General features: G+C 55.6%; 2 protein-coding genes across 6 annotated transcripts; one reads left to right on the top strand and one right to left on the bottom strand.

Moving 5' to 3' along the window:
• Positions 1-1,738: 1,738 nt before the first annotated feature.
• On the bottom strand, positions 1,739-5,461 carry LOC118695278 (nucleoplasmin-like). 5 transcript variants are annotated; one of them, XM_036396752.2, is made up of 10 exons: positions 5,325-5,461; positions 4,982-5,056; positions 4,798-4,883; positions 3,846-3,962; positions 3,051-3,144; positions 2,470-2,585; positions 2,279-2,307; positions 2,160-2,199; positions 1,900-1,977; positions 1,739-1,813 (listed from the first exon to the last, which is right to left on the bottom strand). In XM_036396752.2, exons 2-9 carry the CDS (start codon positions 5,037-5,039, stop codon positions 1,933-1,935), a joined length of 585 nt encoding a protein of 194 aa, XP_036252645.1. In that variant the 5' UTR covers positions 5,040-5,056; positions 5,325-5,461; the 3' UTR covers positions 1,739-1,813; positions 1,900-1,932. The 5 variants fall into 5 exon arrangements, with proteins under 5 accessions (XP_036252645.1, XP_036252643.1, XP_036252644.1 ...); XM_036396750.2 differs by having other exon boundaries at positions 4,982-5,090; XM_036396751.2 differs by lacking the exon at positions 5,325-5,461 and adding an exon at positions 5,189-5,277 and having other exon boundaries at positions 4,982-5,090.
• A 1,056-nt stretch (positions 5,462-6,517) lies between these two features.
• LOC118695187 (protein PBDC1-like) lies at positions 6,518-12,936 on the top strand. The gene is made up of 6 exons (XM_036396619.2): positions 6,518-6,558; positions 6,681-6,746; positions 8,264-8,323; positions 8,890-9,030; positions 11,393-11,504; positions 11,578-12,936. The coding sequence occupies exons 1-6, from the start codon at positions 6,532-6,534 to the stop codon at positions 11,697-11,699; spliced, it is 528 nt and encodes a 175-aa protein (XP_036252512.1). The 5' UTR covers positions 6,518-6,531; the 3' UTR covers positions 11,700-12,936.
• Positions 12,937-14,388: the final 1,452 nt, after the last annotated feature.

Here is a 14,388-nt window from a genome sequence, read left to right on the forward strand (position 1 = left end):
GGTGCAGGAGAGTCCCATGGATGCAGAGAGGGATGAGGGAGGGCAGGACAATCCTGGGGAGACACAGAGGGGTGGAGGGGGTGCAGGAGCAGCGTTCGGCCTCACTGAGGGATGAGGGAGGGCAGGACAGTCCTGGACACACAGAGGGATGGAAGGAGTGCAGGACAATCCTGTGGGTTCAGAGAGGGATGAGGGAGTGCAGGACAGTCCTGGACACACAGAGGGATGGAAGGAGTGCAGGACAATCCTGTGGGTTCAGAGAGGGATGGAGGGGGTGCAGGACAATCCTGTGGATGCAGAGAGGGGTGAGGGAGTGCAGGACAATCCTGTGGCTTTGCCAAGTGATGGAGGAGGTGCAGAAACATCCTTTGGCCTCTGAGGGATGGTGGAGGTGCAGAACAAACCCCTGGACAGACACAGGGATGGAGGAGGTGCAGGAGCAACCTTTGGCTTCACTGAGGTGTGGAGGAGGTGCAGGACAATTCTCTGGACATACACAGGGATGGAGGAGGTGCAGGAGCAGCCTTCGGCCTCACTGAGGGATGGAGGGAGTGCAGGACAACGCTGTGGACAGACAGAGGGCTGGAAGGAGTGCAGGACAATCCTCTGGCCTTGCCAAGCGATGGAAGAGGTGCAGGAGCATCCTTCAGCCTCAGTGAGGGATGGAGAATGTTCAGGACAGTCCTGTGGTCACTCAGAGAGATAAAAGGAGTGCAGGACAATCCTGTGGATTTAGCGAGGGATGGAGAATGTGCAGGACACTGCCCTGGCTCTGCCAAGTGATGGAAGAAGTGCAGGAGCATCCTTCAGCCTCACTGAGGGATGGAAGAGGTGCAGGACAGTCCCCTGGACACACACAGGGATGGAGGAGGTGCAGGAGCATCCTTCGGCCTCACTGAGGGATGGAGGGAGTGCAGGACAATCCTGGGAACACACAGAGGGATGGAAGGAGTGCAGGACAATCCCCTGGACACACACAGGGATGGAAGAGGTGCAGGAGCATCCTTCAGCCTCACTGAGGGATGAGGGAGTGAAGGACAATGCTGTGGATTTAGTGAGGGATGGAAGGAGTGCAGGACAATCCCCTGGACACACAGAGGGATGGAAGGAGTGCAGGACAATCCTGTGGATTCAGAGAGGGATGAGGGAGTGCAGGACAATCCTGGGAACACACAGAGGGATGGAGGGAGTGCAGGACAATCCTCTGGATTTAGTGAGGGATGAAGGGAGTGCAGGACAGTCCCCTGGACACACAGAGGGATGGAGGAGGTGCAGGAGCATCCTTCAGCCTCACTGAGGGATGAGGGATGGAAGGAGAGTCCTGTGGACACACAGAGGGATGGAAGGAGTGCAGGACAATGCTGTGGATTCAGAGAGGGATGAGTGGCAGGTGTGGAGCTGTTGTCACCCCCAGGATGTGACCTGGGATGTGCCAGGAGCTGCCAGCACCTCCCAAGGGTGCCACAGCCCCCATGGAGTGGGGACAGCGCTGCTGTCACAGCTGTGACCCTGCTCCCTCTGTCCCCAGCCCCATCCCGGGGGTGCAGAGCAGGATTAACCCCCTCTCACTGCCCCAAGCAGGGGTTCAGGTCCCCTCTGGGACACCCAGCTGCCCCCCCCAAATGCCAGCCAGGTCAGTGGGATCCCATCCTGTCCCCCTAATTCCCCTATGTCCCCTTCTCACATCCCCCAAATCCAGGGTTGGGGGTGCCCCCCCAGCAGCACGGGGATCCAGGAGTGCAAAATGTGCTTTATTTAATAGGGAACGACACCACCACCACCACCAGCTGCTGCTGCTGCTGCTTCCAGGCACCTGGAGGGGAAGGAGGAAAAGGATTTTTAGTGGGGTGACCCCGTTGTGGGGTCGGAGCCGCCCCAGGGACCCCCCTCAATCCTCACCTGGATGGAATTCCCAGAATTCCCCAATTCCCGTCATTTCTTGGCTGCTCCTTTCCTGCCCCGGCCGGCTCCGCGTCCCTGCCAGAACGGGGAGGGGGCTGAATATGGGGGTGGGGGGGGAGCCCCCAAATCTGCTCTTCCCCCCCATTTTTGGGTCCAGCGGTGCTGCCCATCACACCCCGACCCCCCCAGAACCCCCGGCCCGGTATCCCCAGGGAAAAGGGGGGGACAGGGGATGCCCCCTTTGGAGCTGCTCCTACCTTGGCTGGGGGGGGGTGCGCGGGGGCGAGGCTGTTCCTGCTGGGACACAAGGGGGGGTTGGGGTGGGGGGTCCCGGCCGTAGGGACCCCCCCCCAAAATCCCAGGGTTTCATACTCACGGCTCCTCCTCCTTTTCCCGCTTCCTTTTCTACGGGAGAGAGAAAGAGACGGAGGATGGGGAGTCTTCCTCCCTCCGGGGATGAAGGCCACGGCTCATCCCCAGAGCAGAGAGGAATTTGGGGTCCCCGCCCCCCCCTTCCCCGTGCCGCAGGGACCCCAAAACCCCTCGCCCCCCCCCTCAGGTGCTGACCTTGGCCGTGCCGCCCTTCTGGGCACCTGAGCCCTTGGGGGGCTTCTTGGGGGCTTCCTCTGCTGCTTCCTCTTCCTCCTCCTCATCTTCATCCTCATCCGAGCTCAGGTCCATGACTGCAGGAGAGGCTGGCTGAGCCCGGGGACCCCAATACTCACGGGACAGCGGGGGGGGGGGGGGGGATGAAGGGGACCCCGATACGCACTGAACACGTGGAGGGGACCCCAACACTCACTGAACATGTTGTGGGGGGTTCAGGAAGTGGGGGACACCCCAATACTCACTGAACACATAGAAGGGACCCCAATACTCACTGGAAACGTGTGGGGGGTTCAGGGGGTACCCCAATACTCACTGGACACCATGGGGGGGTTCAGGGGGTGGGGGACACCCCGATACTCACTGGACATGCAGTGGGGGGGTCAGGGAATGGGGGGGACTCCCCGATACTCACTGGACACGTGAGGGACCCCCCAATACTCACTGGACACGCAGTGGGGGGTTCAGGGGTTGGAGGACACCCCAATACTCACTGGACACCATGGGGGGGTGCAGGGGTTGGGGGACCCCCCAATACTCACTGGACACGTGCTGGCCGCTGACAAAGAGGGGCCCGGAGCCAGCTCGAAGGCGGAAGGTCACCGGGGGGCTCAGCTCCACTCCGGCCAGCGAGGCCTGGAAAATGGGGGTGGGAACAATTCCTGGCAGCCCCCCGGGACAGGAGCAGCCTCCAGAACCCTCCCCGGGACAAGGAGGGGACAACGAGGGGACGCCTGTGGCAGGGGGACACGGGAGGGACAGAGAACAGCACGGGGAGCACAGGACACGAGGGGACACGCAGGACAGGGGGAGAGAGGAGAGAGATGGAGGACAGGGGGCAGCCCCCAGGACCCCCAGACCCCTCCCTGGGACAGGAGCAGCCCCCAGACCCTTCCTCGGGACAGGAGCAGCCCCCAGACCCCCGGAGCACCCCCGGGACAGTCCCCAGAGTCCCAAGCCCTCCTCAGGACAGGAGCAGCCCCCAGGCCCTGCCTCGGGACAGGGGCAGCCCCCAGGCCCTGCCTCGGGACGGGGGCAGCCCCCAGGCCCTTCCTCGGGACAGGGGCAGCCCTGGGACAGCCCCCAGGCCCCGGACCCTCCCCGGGACAGGAGCAGCTCCCCGAGCCCCGGACCCTCCCCGGGAGAGCCCCCGGAGCAGCCCCCAGCTCCCCAAGCCCTCCCCAGGACAGGAGCGGTGTCCCCAAGGAGCCCCCAATCCCCCAATCTCTCCACGGGACAGACTCTGGACCCCCCGGGACAGCCCCCAGCCCCCCGAGCCCTCTCCGGGACAATCCCCGGAGGTCTCCCGGGACAGCCCCGAGCCCCCCGGGCCTCACCATGGGCAGCACCGAGGGTTTCAGCGTGGCCAGCGGCACCGGGGCGCAGCTGTCGCCGTCCTCGGCCACCACCTCGAGCACGTGGAACTCATCCCGGGCCGCCTCCCCCAGGCACACCTGGGCAAGGGGAAATGAGAAAACCCCCTCAGGGCAGCCCCAAAACGCGGCCTGAACCCCGAAATTGGGGTTTTGGGGGTGAGGGGAGCCCCTGGCCAGGCAGAACACGGAGTTCATCCCTGCAGGAGCCCGAGCAGCAGCTGGAATTTGGGGTATGAGGGACACCAGCACCCCCTTCCCTGCCCCGCCACCACCGCTCCCACATCCCAATTAATTCCTTAATTAAACACAGAATTAATCCCAGGCTGTGGGAAGAACAAATCCACCTGTTTGGGGGGTTTTGGGTTTTTTTTTTAGGGTATTTTTTTGGGGTTTTTTGAGGTATTTTTGGGGGGTTTGGGTGTTTTGAGGTATTTATTGGGGGTTTTTTCAGGGGAGTATTTTTTGGTTTTGGATTTTTTTGGGGGGTATTTTTTGAGAATTTGAGATTTTTTTGGGGAAGGGGTTAGGGTTGTTTTGGGGGGTATTTTTTGGGTCATAGAGTTTTTTTTTGAGGGTCATTTGTTTGGGTTTTGGGGTCTCGGTTTTTTGGGGGGTGAGTATTTTTGGAGGAGTTTTGGGGGCTTAGGGTTTTTTTTGGGGGGTATTTTTTTAGGTCTTAGGGAGGTATTTTGGGGGTATTTTTTGAGATTTTGAGGGCTTTTGAAGGGATTTTAGGTTTTTTTAGGGGGTATTTTTTAGGTCTTAGGGGGTTTTTTTGGTTCCTTTTGGGGGTGTATTTCTTTGGGTTTTGGGGTCTCAGGATTTTATGGGGGTATTTTTTTGAGGGGTTTTAGCAGGTATTTTTTCGGGGTGGTTCTAGGGTTTTTTTTGGGGTATTTTTGGGGTCACTCACCGTGCGCAGCACCAGCTGCTGCTCGCAGCTCCAATCCTCGGTCACCCGGAAGGTGCAGGAGCTCCTGGCGCTGCTCAGCTCGCACCCTGCGGGGACAGCGGGGGACAGAGCCACACCCGGGTCCCCCCGGGCAGGGGGGGACGCTCTGAGGGGGGGTTTGGGGTGGGGAGGGGGTGGCACTCACCCCAAAGGACGGACACGGGTCTGTCGGAGCCGCTGTCGGTGCTGTCCGTGAAGGACATGGCGGGGGTGGCACAGCCTGGGGAGGGGACACGGCTCGGGGGTGGCACAGCCTGGGGAGGGGACACACACACACACAGAGAGCTGTAGGAAAATTCAAACTTTGGGAAAATCCCCAAAACTCAGCGCCCCCCCGGTCCCAAACACTCACCCAAAGCAGCGCCGCGGTTCGGGACCCCACAAACAGCGGGGCCACCCCAAAGCGGCATTTATGGGGTCACAGGGACGCCGCCCACCGCCCTCCCCGAGGCAATTAGGAGCAGCCGCGCTGGTAATTAATTAATTACCTACTCAGGTGTGGGGGTTAATGAGCGTGGGAGCCCCCCGCATGCTGTGTGACAGGTCACCGTGTGGTGACACCGCTGGTGGTGGCCCCATCCTGAGCGTTCCCGTGCCCTGGGTGTCCCTCGATGTCATCTGTGTCCCCTCCATGTCCCCCCGTGTCCCCCGATGTTCTCCCGTGTCCCCTCGCATCACCCGTGTCCCCTTGCCTCGCTTGTCCCCCCCGTGTTGTCCCCTCCATGTCACCTCGTGTCCCTATGCTCCGTGTGTCTCCACATGTCCCCCACCCCGCATGTCCCCTCCAAGTCCCCCCGTGTCCCCCTATGTCACCCGTGTCCCCTCTATGTCCCCCCGTGTCCCCCGATGTCCCCTCGTGTTCTCCCGTGTCCCCTCACATCACCCGTGTCCCCTTGCCTCACGTGTCCCCCTATATCCCTCGTGTCCCTCCGTGACCCCCTCGTGCCCCCACCATGTCACCCCGTGTCCCCCGCATGTCCTGTCTGTCCCTCAATGTCCCCCCGTGTCACTCTCATGTCCCCCGTCCTGCATGTCCCCTCGTGTCCTGCGCTCCCCGTGTCCCCCTCGTGTTGTCCCGTGTCCCTCCATGTCCCCACGTGTTGTCCAGTGTCCCTCGATGTCACCCCGTGTCCCTCCGTGTCCCCCTGTCCCTCGGTCCCGCATGTCCCTCCCGTGTCCCCCGATCCCCCCGTGCCCCCCAGGCGTCCACCCGTTGTCCCCTCTGTCCCCCCGTGTCCCTCCCAGTCCCTCTGTCCCCCCCTTGTCCCTCCCCCGCTCCACGTGTCCCCCCTGACCCCCCAGTGTCCCCCCGTATCCCCCCTGTCTCTCGGTCCTGCGTGTCCCTCTCGTGTCCCCCGTGTCTCCTCTGCCCCCCCCCCCGCGTCCACCTTGTCCCTCCCCCGACCCCTCATGTCCCCCTCTCTCCCCACTCTGTCCCCCCCCGTGTCCCTCCGTGTCCCCCCCATCTCCCCCTGTCCCCCCGTATCCTCTCTCTCCCCGCCGTGTCCCCTCTGTCCCCCTTTCTCCCCCCGTGTCCCCGCTGTCCCTCCCATCGCCCCCGTGTGCCCCTCTCTCCCCTCTGTCCCCCCCATCCTCTCGTGTCCTCCCCCCGTGTCCCCCCCGTCCCCTCCCCTGTCCCCTCCCGTCCCCTCCCCTGTCCCCTCCCGTCCCGGTGCCCCTCCCCTTCCGGCAGCGATGGCGGCGGCGGGGCTGGCGGGGCTGGTGAGACTGGGGGGAACTGGGGGGAACTGGGGGGGACTGGGTGGCCCTGGGGGCGCTGGGGGCTCTGTCCCCGTGTCCCTTGTCCCGTGTCCCCGCGGTGTCGCAATCCCGTGTCCCCGCAGGGTCCCGGCGAGGCCGCGGCGGCCGCTCAGGCGCTGTCGCTGCCCGCGGAGAGCTTCGGTAACGACGTGAGTGACACTGGGGGGACACTGGGGAGACTGGGAATGGGGACACTGGGGGAACTGTGGGGACTGTGGGGGACTGGGGGGACTGGGAATGGGGGCACTGGGGGAACTGGGGGGATTGGGAAAGTGAGTGACACTGGGGGGACTGGGGACACTGTGGGGGACTGGGGGGACTGGGAATGGGGACACTGGGGGGAACTATGGGGACTGGGGGGATTGGGGGGACTGGGAATGGGGACACTGGGGGGACACTGGTACACTGCTGGGGCTGGGAATAGGGGCACTGGGGGGACACTGGGAATGGGGGGATTGGGGGCACTGGCTGGACTGGGGGCACTGGGGGGACTGGGACTGGGAAAGTGAGTGACACTGGAGACACTGGGGATACTGGGGGGATTGGGGGGACTGGGAATGGGGACAGTGGGGGGACACTGGGGGGACACTGCGGGGGCTGGGAATAGGGGCACTGGGGGGACTGGGGACACTGAAGGGACACGGAGGGGGACTGGGGGGACTCGCAGGACTGGGAATGGGCACACTGGGGGGACACTGGGGGGACTGGGGACAGTGGTGGGGCCGGGGGACTGGGACTGGGGACACGAGCTACTGGGGGGACTGGGGACACTGAGAATGGGGACACTGGTGGGACTGGGAATGGGGGCAGTGGGGAGGACTGGGGGCCCTTACTGGGAGGGGGTCCCAGATTTGGGGGTCCCTGTCCTGGGGGGTGCCCTGGGTGTCCCTGTCCTGGGGGGGGTCCCTGTCCTGGGAGGGGGGTCCCGGCTTTGGGGTCCCTGTCCTTGAGGGGCGTTTCAGATTTGGGGATTCCAAATTTGGGGTTCCCTGTCCTGGAGGGTCACAGAGCTGAGGGGTCCCAGCTTTGGGGGATCCCAGTGTTGGGGGATCCCAGTCCTCAGGGGGGGTCCCAGTTTGGGGGGGGTTCCCTCAATCCAGAAGGATCCCAATCATGGGAGGGGGTCCCAGTTTTGGGGGGTCCCATTTTGGGGGTCCCAGTCCACAGAGGAAGGTCCCTGTCCTTATAGGGGGGGGCAGATTTGGGGGTTCCAACTTTTGGGGTTCCTGTCCTGGGAGGGGATCCCAGTCTTGGGAGGGGGTCCCAGTTTTGGGAGGGTCTCAGTTTTGGGGAGTCCCAGTTTTGGGACGGGTTCCCCTAATCCAGGAGGGTCCCAGTCTTGGGAGGGGGTCCCCAGTTTTGGGGGGTCCCAGTTTTAGGGGCTCCCCCAATCCGGGGAGAGGTCCCAGTTTGGGGGTGTCCCACTTTTGGGGCCCTCAGTCCCAGCAGGGGGGGTCCCACCCTTGTCCCCTGGGAGAAGGAGAACCCCGAAAAGAAAAGAAAAACCCAGAACGGGAAGAGAGGAACCCCAAAGGCAGGAAAAACCTCACAAAAGCAGGGAGAACACCCCAAAAAGGGGGAGGGGGACCCCAAAATGGGACAGGGGACCCCCCCCAGGGGACATTTGTCCCCAAGAGGTGACCCAGGTGTCCCTGGTGCTGCGCAGCCCCGCGTGGAGCTGGCCTGGGCCATGAAGGCGCATCAGCACGCCCAGGTCTACTTCAACGTGAGTTTGGGGTTTTGGGCTGGGATTTGCTGGTTTTGGGGTTTTGGGGTGGGATTTTGGGGTTTTGGGGTTTTGGAGCGGGCTTTTGGCATTTTGAGGTTTTGGCGTTTTGGGTTTTTGGGGCTTTGGTGTTTTGACAGTTTGGGTTTTTGGGGTGGGATTTTGGGGGTTTTGGGGCGGGGTTTTTGCATTTTGGGGTTTTGAGATGGGGTTTTAGGGCATTTTGGGGCTTGGGGGTTTTGGGGCGGGGTTTTTGCATTTTGGGATTTTGAGATGGGGTTTTAGGGCATTTTGGGGCTTTGGGGTTTTGGGGCTTGGGGGTTTTGGGGCAGGGGTTTTTGCATTTTGGGGTTTTGAGATGGGGTTTTAGGGCATTTTGGGGTTTTGGCATTTTGGGGCTTTGGGGTTTTGATATTTTGGGTTTTTGGGGTGGGATTTTGGGGGTTTTGGGGCAGAGTTTTGGCATTTTGGGGTTTTGGCATTTTGGGGGTTTTGAGGTGGGGATTTGGGGCTTTGGGGTGGGGTTTTGTGGTTTTGGGGTGTCCCAGCTGATGCTCCCCCTGCAGCTGATCTCCTCCGTGGAGCCCAAGTTCCTGAAGCTCACCCAGGTGGACGAGCGGATCTATGAGGAATTCCGCAGAACCTTCCGGAACCTGCGCGTGGACGTGCTGGACCCCGAGGAGCTGAAATCGGAGGCGGCCAAGGAGGTGTGGTGGGGTTTGGGGGGGATTTTACTGGGGTTTCCCTCCTTCTTAGTGGGGTTTCCTCCAAAAATACCTCAAAAAAACCCCAAAATACCTCAAAAAACCCCAAACCCCAAAAAGACCTCAAAAAACCCCAAACCCCAAACAATACCTCAAAAAAACCCCAAAACCCCCCAAAAAATAAAACCCCTCAAAACAAACAAAAAAACCCTCAAAAAATACCTCAAAAATATCTCAAACTTCCCAAACCCCCAAAAATACCTCAGGAAAACCCAAAAAAATACCTCAGAAAACCCCAAACACCAAAAATACCTCAAAAATCCCCAAAACTGAAAAAAATTCCTCAAAAAAGCCAAAACCACAAAGAAACTCTCAAAAAGCCCAAAACCCCCAAAAATACCCTGGAAAACCCAAAAACCAGGGGTGTTTTGAGGGGTTTTAGTGGGGTTTCCCCCTTTTTTGTAGGATTTTGGGGTGTTGAGGGTGTTCTTAACCCCCTAAAAGTGGTGCCTCTGCTTTGACGGGGTGCTGGAGGATTTCAGCTATGGGGCCGGGGCTTGGGTGGGGTTTTAGTGGGATTTCCCCCCTTTTTAGTGGAATTTCCTCCCTTTTTAGTAGGTTTTCCCCTCTTTTTTAGTGGGATTTTGGGGTGCTGAGGGTGTTTTTAACTCCTCCATCCCCTAGAAGTGGTTCTGCCTCCACTTTGAGGGGATCGTGAAGGATTTGTGAAGGCCCCTTGGTATGGGGCCAAGGCTTGGGTGGGGTTTGGGGGATTTTAGTGGGATTTGGGAGGTTTTAGTGGGGTTTGGGGGGGGTTTAGTGGGGTTTTGAGGGGGTTTTAGCTGGGTTTTGGGGTGCTGAGGGTGTTTTTAACCGCTCAGAAATGGCACCTCCTCTTTGAGGGGATGGTGAGGGATTTCAGCTACAGGGCCAAGACTTGGGGGGGTTTTAGTGGGATTTCCCCCCAAGGCAGTGGATGGGGTTTTGTGAGGGGGTTTTAGTGGGGTTTGGGGGGGGGTTTAATGGGGTTTTGGGGTGCTGAGGGTGTTTTTAACCCCTCAGAAATGGGGCCTCTGCCTTGAGGGGGTGGTGGAGGATTTCAACTAGGCCAGGCCAAGTTGGGTGGGGTTTGGGGGGGTTTTATCGGGATTTCCCCCCAAGGCAGTGTGTGGGGTTTTGTGAGGGGGTTTTATTGGGGTTTGGTGGGGTTTTATTGGGGTTTTGGGGTGCTGAGGGTGTTTTTACCCCCCCAGAAGTGGTGCCCGTTCTGCCTCAGCTTCGAGGGCGTGGTGGAGGATTTGAACTAGGCCAGGCCAAGGCTTGGGTGGGGTTTGGGGGATCTTAGTAGGGTTTGGGGCGGGTTTAGTGGGGTTTCCCCTCTTTTTAGTGCAATTTCTCCCCTTTTTAGTGGGATTTCCCCCCTTTTTTGTAGGATTTTGGGGTTCTGAGGGTGTTTTTATCCCCCCAGAAGTGGCACCAGTTCTGCCTGGGCCTCGAGGGCGTGGTGGAGGATTTCAGCTACGGGGCCAAGACTTGGGAAGGGTTTGGGGGGTTTTAGTGGGGCTTGGAGGGTTTTAGTGTGGTTTGAGGGGTTTTATTGGGATTTTGGGGGGTTTTATTGGGGTTTTGGTGTGCTGAGGGTGTTTTTACCCCCCCAGAAGTGGCGTCAGTTCTGCCTCATCTTTGAGCATGGTGGAGAATTTCAGCTTCAAGGCCAAGGCTTGGGTGGATGGGGATTGGGGAGTTTTATTGGGGTTTGGGAGCGTTTTAGTGGGGTTTCCCCTCTTTTTTGTAGGATTTTGGGGTGCTGAGGGTGTTTTTAACCCCAGAAATAGCACCTCTGCTTTGAGGGGATGGTGAAGGATTTCAGTTACAGGGCCAAGGAGGTGGGTGAGGTTTTATTGGGATTTCCCCCCAAGGCCGTGGATGGGGTTTTGTGAGGGGGTTTTAGTGGGGTTTGGGGGGGTTTTATTGGGATTTTGGGATGCTGAGGGTGTTTTTAACCCCCCAGCAGTGGCACCTCCACTTTGAGGGGATGGTGAAGGATTTCAACTAGGCCAGGCCAAGGCTTGGGTGGGGTTTGGGGGGTTTTAATAGAGTTTGGAAAGTTTTAGCGTGGTTTGAGGGGTTTTATTGGGATTTTGGGGTCTTTATTGGGGTTTTGGGGTGCTGAGGGTGTTTTAACCCCCCAGAAGTGGCGCCCGTTCTGCCTCAGCTTCGAGGGCGTGGTGGAGGATTTGAACTAGGCCAGGCCAAGACTTGGGTGGGGTTTGGGGGGTTTTAATGAGGTTTGGGGGGTTTTAGTGTGGTTTGGGGGTATTATTGGGGTTTTGGGGTGCTGAGGGTGTTTTTACCCCCCCCCCAGAAGTGGCGCCCGTTCTGCCTCAGCTTCGAGGGCGTGGTGGAGGATTTCAACTTCGGGACTCTGCTGCGCCTGGACTCGCGTGGGGAATACTCGGAGGAAAATTCCATCCTGGGTGGGTTTGGGGTCTGGGGGGGCTTGGGGGACCCCAAACCCCCCCCCGCACTGACCCCTGTCCCCCTCTGCAGCCACCAGGATCCAGTTCCTGGCCATTGAGATCGCCCGGAACAGGGAGGGCTGCAATGAACACGTGCACAGCAGGGCCAGGGCGGGAGAGACGGGGGAGAGGAACCACGGCGTGGAACCCTGAAATAAATCCTGAAAAACTGCAAGGAATCCTGAAATAAATCCTGAAAAACTGCAAGGAATCCTGAAAGGACTTTTATAAATCCTGAAAAACTGTAATGAATCCTGAAAAACTGCAATAAATCCCGAAAGGACTTTTATAAATCCTGAAAGAGTTCAATAAATCCTGAAAGGACTTCAGTAAATCCTGAAAGAATTCAGTAAATCTTGAAAAACTTCTATAAATCCTGAAAAAACGGCAATAAATCCTGAAATAACTTCAATAAATCCTGAAAGAATTCAGTAAATCCTGAAATGACTTCAGTAAATCCTGAAAGGACTTCAGTAAATCCTGAAAGAATTCAGTAAATCCTGAAAGAATTCAATAAATCCTGAAAGAATTCAGTAAATCCTGAAAGAATTCAGTAAATCCTGAAATAACTTCAATAAATCCTGAAAGAATTCAGTAAATCCTGAAAGAATTCAGTAAATCCTGAAATAACTTCAATAAATCCTGAAAGAATTCAGTAAATCCTGAAATTACTTCAATAAATCCTGAAAGAACTTTAATGAATCCTAAAATGACTTTAATAAATCCTAAAATGATTTTAATGAATCCTAAAAGGACTTCTCTAAATCTTAAAAAATTAAATAAATCCTTAAAGAACTTCAATATATACTAAAATGATTTTTATAAATCCTAAAATTACTTTTATGAATCCTAAAAGAACTTTTATAAATCCTAAGATTATTTCAATGAATCCTAAAATGACTTTAATGAATCCTAAAAGGACTTTAAGAAATCCTAAAAGGACTTTAATAAATCCTAAAAGAATTTGAATAAATGATAAAGTAACTTTAATAAATCCTGAAAGAATTCAGTTATCCTGAAAGGACTTCAATAAATCCTAAAATGATTTCAATAAATCCTAAAATGATTTCAAGAAATCCCAAAAGGACTTTAACAGATCCTGAAAGAACTGGAATGAATCCCAAAAGAACTTCAATAAATCCTAAAATGACTTTTATAAATCTGGAAATGATTTTTATAAATCCTAAAAGGACTTTAATAAATCCTAAACTTATTTTAATAAATCCTAAAAGTTCCCTAAGCTGTAGATTTTTTTCCCTTTTTCTTTTTAAACCTATTTAAATCTAAACACCCCAAAAACCCCCAAACCTCCCACCTGTGACCCCCCAAAACCTCAACCACATTTCCAGTATTTTTTTAATAAAATAAAATAAACTGCAAGCCACAAGAAGAGACTGTCTGAGTTTCTCTTTTAAAACAGTAAAAGTTTTTATTGTTTAATATTGTTCATTTAATTTAATTTAGGTTTATTTTGCTTTGTTTTATTTTATATTTTATTTTATATTTTATTTTACTTTATTTTTAAATGTAATTTAATTTAATTTTGTTTTATTTTAATTTATTTTAAAATTAAATTAAATTCAATTAGATTTAATTTTATTTTACCTGTTAAAAAACAGGTAAAAGTTTTTCCCACTTTTCTCCAAGGAAATCTTTTTCCCAAACCACTTCAGCAGAGGGGCTGCTTGAATTTGCTTTTTTAAGAAACCCCTTTAGGAATTTTTCTCCCCAATGACCCCAAACCAAGACAAACGGGGCCATTCCCAGGCTCTGGAAGGTTCCGGAAGGTCAGAGCTGCCTCTGCCCCCTCCAGCTGCAAATAAAGATTGGAAAATCCCAATCCCAGTTTGGGGTCCCTGTTTGAAAATCCCAATCCCAATCCCAGTTTGGGGTCCCAGTTTGAAAATCCCAATCCCAGTTTGGGGTCCCAGTTTGAAAATCCCAATCCCAATTTGGGGTCCCCAATTGAAAATCCCAAAATCCCAATCCCAGTTTGGGGTCCCAGTTTGAAAATCCCAAAATCCCAATCCCAGTTTGGGGTCCCTGTTTGAAAATCCCAATCCCAGTTTGGGGTCCCCAATTGAAAATCCCAAAATCCCAATCCCTCTTTGGGGTCCCCATTTGAAAATCCCAATCCCTGGTTGGGGACCAAAATCCCAAAATCCCAATCCCAGTTTAAAAATCCCAGTCCATGTTTGGGGTCCCCATTTGAAAATCCCCAAATCCCAATCCCAGTTTGGGGTCCCCATTTGAAAATCCCAATTCCTGCTTGGGGTCCCTGTTAGAAAATCCCAATCCCTGTTTAAAATCCCAATTCCAGTCTGGGGTCCCTGTTCAAAAATCCCAAAATCCCAATCCCTGTTTGGGGGTTCCTGTTTGAAAACCCCAATCCCGGTGTTGGCGTCTCTGTTATCCCAAAATCCCAATCTCTGTTTGGGGTCCCTGTTTGAAAACCCCAGTCCCTGTTTGGGGTCTGTGTTTGAAATCCCAAAATCCCAATCCCATCTTGGGGTCCCCATCCCCTTTCAGGTTTTTCCCTAAAATGGGCTCAAACTTCCAGGATTTGGGGTCAATCCAGGTGGGTTTTGGGGTTCGGCTCGGGGTCCAAGGGTCTCCCCCCGAATTCAGTGGGATTTGGGGGATTTTGGGGTTTGATTGGGAAAATCACCCTGAGGGAAAGGACTGGGGGGATCTTGGGGTTCTGAGAAGGAGCTGAGAGTTCTGGGGTGAATCTCTGGGTTCTGGGGTCACTCTCAGGACTCTGGGGGGGACTCGTAGTGTTTTGGGGACACTCTCAGGGTTTTGGGGTGACTCTGGGGGGATTCTTGGGGCTCTGGGTCCC

The sequence above is a fragment of the Molothrus ater genome, chromosome 28, assembly GCF_012460135.2.
Source record: "Molothrus ater isolate BHLD 08-10-18 breed brown headed cowbird chromosome 28, BPBGC_Mater_1.1, whole genome shotgun sequence".
Classification (NCBI taxonomy): domain Eukaryota; kingdom Metazoa; phylum Chordata; class Aves; order Passeriformes; family Icteridae; genus Molothrus; species Molothrus ater.

Coding starts and splice junctions, on each gene's coding strand:
- LOC118695278 (XM_054517496.1), bottom strand. CDS start 5,246: ATGCCGCTTTGGGGTGGCCCCGCTGTTTGTGGGGTCCCGAACCGCGGC. Junction 5,057..5,188: donor GAACCGCGGCGCTGCTTTGG/GTGAGTGTTTGG, acceptor TCCCCTCCCCAG/GCTGTGCCACCCCCGCCATG. Junction 3,145..3,845: donor AACCCTCGGTGCTGCCCATG/GTGAGGCCCGGG, acceptor CCCATTTTCCAG/GCCTCGCTGGCCGGAGTGGA.
- LOC118695187 (XM_036396619.2), top strand. CDS start 6,532: ATGGCGGCGGCGGGGCTGGCGGGGCTG. Junction 8,324..8,889: donor ACGCCCAGGTCTACTTCAAC/GTGAGTTTGGGG, acceptor CTCCCCCTGCAG/CTGATCTCCTCCGTGGAGCC. Junction 11,505..11,577: donor GGAGGAAAATTCCATCCTGG/GTGGGTTTGGGG, acceptor CCCCCTCTGCAG/CCACCAGGATCCAGTTCCTG.